This window comes from Opisthocomus hoazin, chromosome Z (genome assembly GCF_030867145.1).
Source record: "Opisthocomus hoazin isolate bOpiHoa1 chromosome Z, bOpiHoa1.hap1, whole genome shotgun sequence".
Taxonomy (NCBI): Eukaryota; Metazoa; Chordata; class Aves; order Opisthocomiformes; family Opisthocomidae; genus Opisthocomus; species Opisthocomus hoazin.
Window position 1 is genome coordinate 78760271 of NC_134454.1, and position 8164 is coordinate 78768434.

Consider the following 8164-nt stretch of genomic DNA (forward strand, 5'->3'; position numbering starts at 1 on the left):
GGCTTCCTGGGAAGCTGCCCGGTTGTGTAGGGATGGGGTCAGGAAGGCCAAGGCACAGCTGGAGCTGAACTTGGCAAGGGATGCGAAAAATAACAAGAAAAGCTTCTACAGGTATGTCAGCTGGAAAAAGATGGTCAAAGAAAGCGTACCCCCGCTCATGAGCGAGACCGGCAAACTGATAACAGCAGATGAGGAGAAAGCTGAGGTACTCAACAACTTTTTTGCCTCAGTCTTCACTGGCAACCTCTCTCCTCACCCCTCCCGAGTCAATGGATGGCATGAAGGAGACCAGGAGGGTAAAATCCCTCCAGCTGTAAGTGAAGATCAGGTTTGGGACCTCCTGAAGAACCTAAACATACAGAAGTCCATGGGACCTGATGAGATGCATCCCAGAGTGCTGAGGGAACTGGCTGATGTAGTTGCCAAGCCACTCTCCATGATATTTGAAAAGTCATGGCAGTCACGGGAAGTCCCCAGTGACTGGAAAAAGGGAAACATTGTGCCACTTTTCAAAAAGGGTAGAAAGGAAGACCCTGGGAACTACTGACCTGTCAGCCTCACCTCTGTACCTGGGAAGATCATGGAACAGATCCTCCTAGAAGATATGCTAAGGCACAAGGAGGCCGGGGAGGTGATTCGAGACAGCCAGCATGGCTTCACCAAGGGCAAGTCCTGTCTCACCAACCCAATGGCTTTCTATGATGGTGTAACAACAAGAGTGGACAAGGGAAAACCAATGGACGTCATCTGTCTGGATTTTTGTAAAGCCTTTGACACGGTCCCCCACAACATCCTTCTCTCTAAATTGGAGAGCCATGGATTTGGTGGGTGGACTGTTAGGTAGATAAGGAATTGGTTGGATGGTCGCAGTCAAAGGGTAGCGATCAACGGCTCGAAGTCTGGATGGAGACCAGTGACGAGTGGAGTCCCTCAGGGGTCCGTACTGGGACCAGTGCTGTTCAATATATTTATCAATGACATGGACAGCGACATCGAGTGTACCCTCAGCAAGTTTGCAGATGACACCAAGCTGAGTGGTACGGTTGATACACCAGAAGGACAGGATGCCATCCAGAGGGACCTGGACAAGCTGGAGAGGTGGGCTTGTGTGAATCTCATGAGGTTCAACAAGGCCAAGTGCAAGGTCCTACACCTGCGTCAGGGTAATCCCCGCTATCAATACAGGCTGGGGGGTGAAAGGATCGAGAGCAGCCCTGCTGAGAGGGACTTGGGGGTACGGATAGACGAAAGGGTGGACACGAGCCGGCAATGTGCGCTGGCAGCCCAGAGAGCCAACCGTGTCCTGGGCTGCATCGAGAGAAGCGTGGCCAGCAGATCGAGAGAGGTGATTCTGCCCCTCTACTCTGCTCTGGTGAGACCTCACCTGGAGTACTGCGTTCAGCTCTGGAGCCCTCAGCACAAGAAGGACATAGAACTGTTGGAGCGGGTCCAGAGGAGGGCTACAAAAATGATCCGAGGACTGGAGCACCTCTCCTATGAGGACAGGCTGAGAGAGTTGGGCTTGTTCAGCCTGGAGAAGAGAAGGCTGCGGGGAGACCTGATTGCAGCCTTCCAGTACTTAACGGGAGCCCATAGGAAAGATGGGGACAATCTTTTTAGTAGAGACAGTAGTGACAGGATGAGGGGTAATGGTTTTAAAGTAAAACAGGGTAGGTTTGGGCTGGATATAAGGAAGAAATTCTTTACAATGAGGGTTGTGAAACACTGAAACGGGTTGCCCAGAGAGGTAGTGGAGGCCCATCCCTGGAAACATTCAAGGCCAGGTTGGACAGGACTCTGAGCAACCTGATCTAGTTAGCGGTGTCCCTGCTCCCTGCGGGGGGGTTGGACTAGATGACCTCTAGGGGTCCCTTCCGACCCAAAACTTTCTGTGATTTTATGATTCTATGTAATGTGGACGGATAGGGAACTCCGATGTATACCTCATGGGGATTTGATTTTGGGTGAGAATACTCAATAAATTAAATTGTATTATGTCAATTGCCAAATAACCATTCCACTGTAACGTTACAGAATCACAGAATCACACAATAGTAGGGGTTGGAAGGGACCTCTGTCGGTCATCTAGTCCAACCCCCCTGCCGAAGCAGGGTCACCTACAGCAGGCTGCAGAGGACCTTGTCCAGGCGGGTCTTGAATATCTCCAGAGAAGGAGACTCCACAACCTCCCTGGGCAGCCTGTTCCAGTGCTCCGTCACCCTCAGAGGGAAGAAGTTCTTCCTCATGTTCAGACGGAACTTCCTATGCCTCAGTTTGTGCCCATTGCCCCTTGTCCTGTCACTGGGCACTACTGAAAAGAGCTTGGCCCCATCCTCCTGACACCCACCCTTCAGATATTTGTAGGCATTTATAAGGTCCCCTCGCAGCCTTCTCTTCTTCAGGCTGAACAAGCCCAGTTCCCTCAACCTCTCCTCATAGGAGAGATGCTCCAGTCCCCTCACCATCCTCGTAGCCCTCCGCTGGACTCTCTCCAGTAGCTCTTCATCTTTCTTGAACTGGGGAGCCCAGAACTGGACACAGTACTCCAGATGAGGCCTCACCAGGGCAGTGTAGAGGGGAAGGAGAACCTCCCTCGACCTGCTGGCCACACTCTTCTTGATGCACCCCAGGATCCCATTGGCTTTCTTGGCAGCCAGGGCACACTGCTGGCTCATGGTTAACCTGTCGTCCACCAGGACACCCAGGTCCCTCTCCGCAGAGCTGCTCTCCAGCAGGTCCACCCCAAGCCTGTACTGGTGCATGAGGTTGTTCCTCCCCAGGTGCAGGACCCTGCACTTGCCCTTGTTGAACCTCATCACGTTCCTCTCTGCCCAGCTTTCCAGCCTACCCAGGTCACGCTGAATGGCAGCACAGCCTTCCGGTGTGTCTACCACACCTCCCAGTTTGGTGTCATCAGCAAACTTGCTGAGGGTACATTCTAACTCTTCATCCAGGTCGTTGATGAAGAAGTTAAACAAGACTGGGCCCAGTACTGACCCCTGGGGGACAGCACTAGTTACAGGCCTCCAACTAGACTCAGCGCCGCTGATGACAACCCTCTGAGTTCTGCCATTCAGCCAGTTCTCTATCCACTTCACCGACCACTCATCCAGCCCACACTTCCTCAGCTTCCCTAGGAGGATATCATGGGAGACTGTGTCGAAAGCCTTGCTGAAGTCAAGGTAGACAACATCCACGGCTCTCCCTTCGTCTACCCAGCCAGTCATGTCATCGTAGAAAGCTATCAGATTGGTCAGGCATGATTTCCCTTTGGTGAATCCATGCTGACTACTCCTGATAATCTTTTTCTTCCACTTGCTTCATGATGGCCTCCAGGATAAGCTGCTCCATCACCTTCCCCGGGATGGAGGTGAGGCTGACCGGCCTGTAGTTCCCTGGGTCCTCCTTCTTGCCCTTTTTGAAGATTGGAGTGACATTGGCCTTTCTCCAGTCCTCGGGCACCTCTCCTGTCCTCCAGGACCTCTCAAAGATGATGGAGAGTGGCTCAGCAATGACATCCGCCAGCTCCCTCAGCACTCGTGGGTGCATTCCATCGGGGCCCATGGATTTGTGGACATCCAGATCACTTAAGCGATCCCTCACACAGTCCTCCTCGACCAAGGGAAAGTCGTCCTCTTTGTAGGCTTCTTCTCTTACCTCCGGGGCCTGGGATTCCTGAGGGCCAGTCTTAGCACTGAAGACTGAAGCAAAGAAGGCATTCAGTAGCTCTGCCTTCTCTGTATCCTCCGTCACCAGGACACCCGCCTCATTCAGCAGTGGCCCCACGTTGTCCCTAGCCTTCCTTTTGCTGCTGATGTAGTTGAAGAAGCCCTTCTTGTTGTTTTTGACATCCCTTGCCAGCTTCAATTCCAGGTGAGCCTTGGCCTTCCTCGTCGCATCCCTGCATGCTCTCACCACGTTCCTGTACTCTTCCCAAGTGGCCTGTCCCTCTTTCCACATTCCATGGACCTTTCTCTTCTGCCTGATCTCCGCTAGAAGCTCCTTGTTTAACCATGCAGGTCTCCTGCCTCCTTTGCTAAATTTCTTTCTCAGGGGGATGCATTGCTCCTGTGCATGGAAGAAGTGTTGTTTAAAGAGCGACCAGCACTCATGGACCCCCCTGCCTTCGAGAGCCCTGGCCCACGGGATTCCTCCCAGTAGCTCCTTGAAGAGGGCAAAGTCAGCCCTCCTGAGGTCCAGGGTTTTGATCCTGCTTATCGTCCTGCTTCCTCCACGCAGGATCCTGAACTCAACTATTTCATGGTCACTGCAGCCGAGTCCACCTCCAACCTTCACATCCTCCACCAGTCCCTCCTTGTTTGTTAACACAAGGTCCAGCAGCGCGCCTTTCCTTGTTGGTTCCTCCACCACTTGCATCAGAAAGTTATCATCGATGCTCTGTAGGAACCTCCTGGATTGCGCCTGCCTAGCTGTATGGTCTTCCCAGCTGATGTCAAGGTGGTTGAAGTCCCCCATGAGAACCAGGGCCTGTGACTGTGAGGCTGCTTGCAGCTGCCTGTAGAAGGCCTCATCAACCTCCTCCTCCTGGTCAGGTGGCCTGTAGTATACACCCACCGTAATGTCACCCGTGTGAGCCTGTCCCTTAATTCTAACCCACAAGCTTTCAACTCGTTCCTCATTTGTCCCCAGGCCAAGCTCAATGCATTCCAGTTGCTCCCTCACATATAGAGCAACTCCCCCTCCTCTCCTTGTTGGTCTGTCTTTCCTAAAGAGTCTGTAGCCATCTATGACAGCATGCCAGTCATGCGAGCTGTCCCACCACGTTTCTGTGATGGCGACCAAGTCGACCAAGTCTCAGTACTATTGTTGCTATATGCCATGTCAATGGTATTACAGTAAGAGTCATCAAAATTAATAGAGGATGAGCTTTGATAAAACCAGTCATTTGCTCCAGAGGCAGCAAGCGACCTTCCAACACTACAAGTGATCTCTCCTGGCCTGGAAGACTGTTCCAACAGATGGAGAACAACATCAGGCAGGAAGTGAACTCAACGGACATTTCAGAGGGATGGTGAATAGACCAGGGGAATGATATCTGTGTGTGTGTGTGTGTACATATACACATATATAAAACCAGAAAAAGTGATAGTAGTAAATTGGAAAGTGTGGACCTGGGGCCTGAGGTAGATGGTATAGAATAGGGGTTGCATAATGTCCTGGGCTCAGCTGGGATAGGGTAAATTCTCACAAGAAGCTGGCTGGGCTGGCTCAAACCAGCCAATGAAATGGGGTATTCTATACTATGTGATGTCATGTTCAGTATTGAAGTGGGGAGCTTGCTGAAGGAGGAGGATGTGTTACTCAGGAGCAAGATTAGTGTTGGAAGGTGAGAACATTGCATGCTGCGTATTCCTTTCGTCAGTATTATTGTTGTTCTTCTCCCATTTCTGTTCTGTTCAACTGTTCTTAGCACAAGCAGGGAGTTTTGCCTTTTCCTTCTGATTCTCCTCCCCATCCCCCTGGGAAGAGGGGAGGAGTGAGAGAGCAACTGCGTGGTTCTTTGTTGCCAACTGAGGCCAAACCACAGAAATGGAGCAGCACAGCATGGCATGGAAGAGCGTGGCCCCAGGCAGCACCGCGTGGCACAGCAAAAGCAGGCAGCCCCTGCCCCGTTCACGCTGCACCCCAGGGATGGTACCAGGGAGCGCTTGGCACAACCAGGGTGTGCAGCACCCCGCCCGCTCACCCCGCTCCCTGGGGACGGCACGGCACGGCATGGCACAGGACACATGGGCAGCCCCCGTCCGGGCTCTGCCCCCAGCCTGCCCTTACCTTCCTGGCAGCAGCGGCGCAGGGGCCGAGCAGGGCCAGGGCGAGCAGGAGGCAGCAGCCGAGGCTCCCCATGGTGGCAGCGGCAGTGGTGGTGGCTGTGCACGGCGCCCGCTCGGGCCCTCTTATAGCAGCGGGGGCTGCGGCCGGGCAGCGGCCGCCCATGCCGGGCCTCCTGCCAAGGGCCAGCCCAGTGGCAGACGGGCCACCGGCCACTGCGCCGGACTCAGCGGGGTCCTGCTCCCCGGCAAGGCAGGGGTCCTGTGAGGGAGCACAGAGGGGCAGTGGGGGCTGGGACGCTGGACCTCAGGATGTGGGGGATCACGGCAGGGGACACGCACGGGGCTGTGGGGACAGTGACAGGGGAGGCCATGGGGTGCGATGGGGGGACAGGGGAATATGGGCACTGAGCCACGACAGGACAGGAGCCGGGTGGGTGTCTGCAGCAAGGCTTTATTGGGAGAATCAGGCGGTGGGGCAGGTGCTGTCACCATCCCAGGGGCACCCACACTGCCACAGGCACTTCTTCTGTGGTGGCATGCGGGTGAAGACGTTGATGCCGACCCTGCAGGGACCCAGAAAGGGGAGAGGTAAGGGTGGGAGATGCACCCTTGCAAGGGGCAAATGCACCTTCCAATGCTGACCGCCCACCCAGCCGCATCCAACCCCCAGCAGCGTTTGCACCTTGGCGGGACCCCTGGGGAGGCCGTGCCCAAGTACCCCACCCTCAGCCCCCCAACACTGGCAGCAGCTCTGCCAGGTACTGAGCACCGCGGGCTGGGAGACCCCTGAACCCCCGGGGATGCGCAGGGGACGCAAGCAGGGCAGGATCAGGGCTCTCACACGGTGGCTTTCCAGTCATTCTGGATGCTGTTTGCGCGTGCCCGCCAGAGCCACATGGTCTTCAGAACCTCCTTTCCGTCCTTGTCCACGAAGCATTGGCCCGTGAAGACGCTGATGGTGTCTGCAGGTACAGGGTGGGAGGTGGAGGAGAGCATGGCCGAGGTGTCAGAGCAGTGCTGAGCTGTGGCCCTGCAGCCTGCCCCAGTGCAGGGGACAATAGACCCAGGCTGTCCCTGCCCTCTGGGGACAGCAGTGATAGGGAAAGCAGGCAGGAGGCGTCAGAGGGCTGGGGGTCTCCTGTGGAGCTTCAGCCCCCAGCGCCCAGCACATCGTCTGCACCCTGGGTCTGGGAGGTGGCACCAGCCAAGGAGGTGCAGGGTGAAGGATGTCGGAGAGCATCAGGGATACCACAGGGGAAGGTAGGGGCTCATCAAGGACATCAGTGGGAGGGCACGGAAGTATCAGGGAATGACATGGGAAGCAGTGGGCTATTGGGGACCTCACAGGGAGGAATTGGGAGCATTAGGGAGGGCACGGGAGCTCTGTGGACACAAGGTGGAGGGCAAAGGAACTCTGGAGAGGCTAGAGGCAGGGTAGAGGAACTCAGGGGACATCTCAATGGAGGGCAAGGGAGCTGTGCGGACACTGCAGGGATGACAGGAGAGCATGGGGGCCATGAAAGAGAAAGCAAGAGACCATTGGGGACAAGAAGGGGAGGGCAGGGGAGTTCTGGGGACACCACAGGGAAGCTGGGAAAGGAGAAGCACCTGTATTCTTCCAATGGACGGTGAAGCCGAAGGTGGGCTGGCACATCTCCTCGACGATGTGCTGAGACCCCAGCAGCGGTGACGGCGGGACATCGGTCATGTTGCCACTCACAGCTGTTTTGTATGTGCCTCTGAAGTCACCGTTTTCATTCACAGCCCCGATGGTCATGTGGGAGCCCAGGTCATTTGTCCAGTCCCCAGTCAGCACGCACTGGAGCGGTGGGGACTGAGCGTTGGTGCCGCAGCACAGCCCGGGCGCAGGCAGGGTGGCAGGAGTGGGCACCCCCAAGAGACGCAGCCCCCCTGCCCACCCTGCCCCATGCATCCCAGCCCTGACCTTACCTTGCTTGCAGACAGGCTGGGAGCCACCAGCGCCAGGCTGAGCACCAGCAGGAAGGGAGTCCCTTGCACCATCGCTGCAGCGGGCAGACAGCTGGCGTACCCGGGCTGTGCTCCTCGCAGGGCTCTGCCGATGCGCCCACACTCTCGCCTTTTTATTGCTGCCAGGGCTGCAGGTGGCAGCTCTGGCCAGGATGTTGTGCAATCTGGGTGTTTGCAAATTTGCAGTTCCCAGCCACACGAGAGGGAGGTGGCAGTCAGATATTCCCACAAGCAGCCACTGAAACCATCCCTCCTTGCTCCCTCTTGCCTGGCACCTGGTGGGGAGGCCCTGGCTCCTGCAGGCCAGTGACTGCCAGGAAGGATGATCAGCCGGGCAAATCCCCCCTCGGGGGCTGTTGTCCCTTCTGCCATGTGCCACCTCA

At 55.9% G+C, this 8164-nt stretch overlaps 1 protein-coding gene across 1 annotated transcript; it reads right to left on the reverse strand.

Moving 5' to 3' along the window:
• Positions 1-6255: 6255 nt before the first annotated feature.
• LOC104331292 (avidin) lies at positions 6256-7850 on the reverse strand. The gene is made up of 4 exons (XM_075446856.1): positions 7743-7850; positions 7401-7611; positions 6634-6754; positions 6256-6355 (listed from the first exon to the last, which is right to left on the reverse strand). Exons 1-4 carry the CDS (start codon positions 7812-7814, stop codon positions 6256-6258), a joined length of 504 nt encoding a protein of 167 aa, XP_075302971.1. The 5' UTR covers positions 7815-7850.
• Positions 7851-8164: the final 314 nt, after the last annotated feature.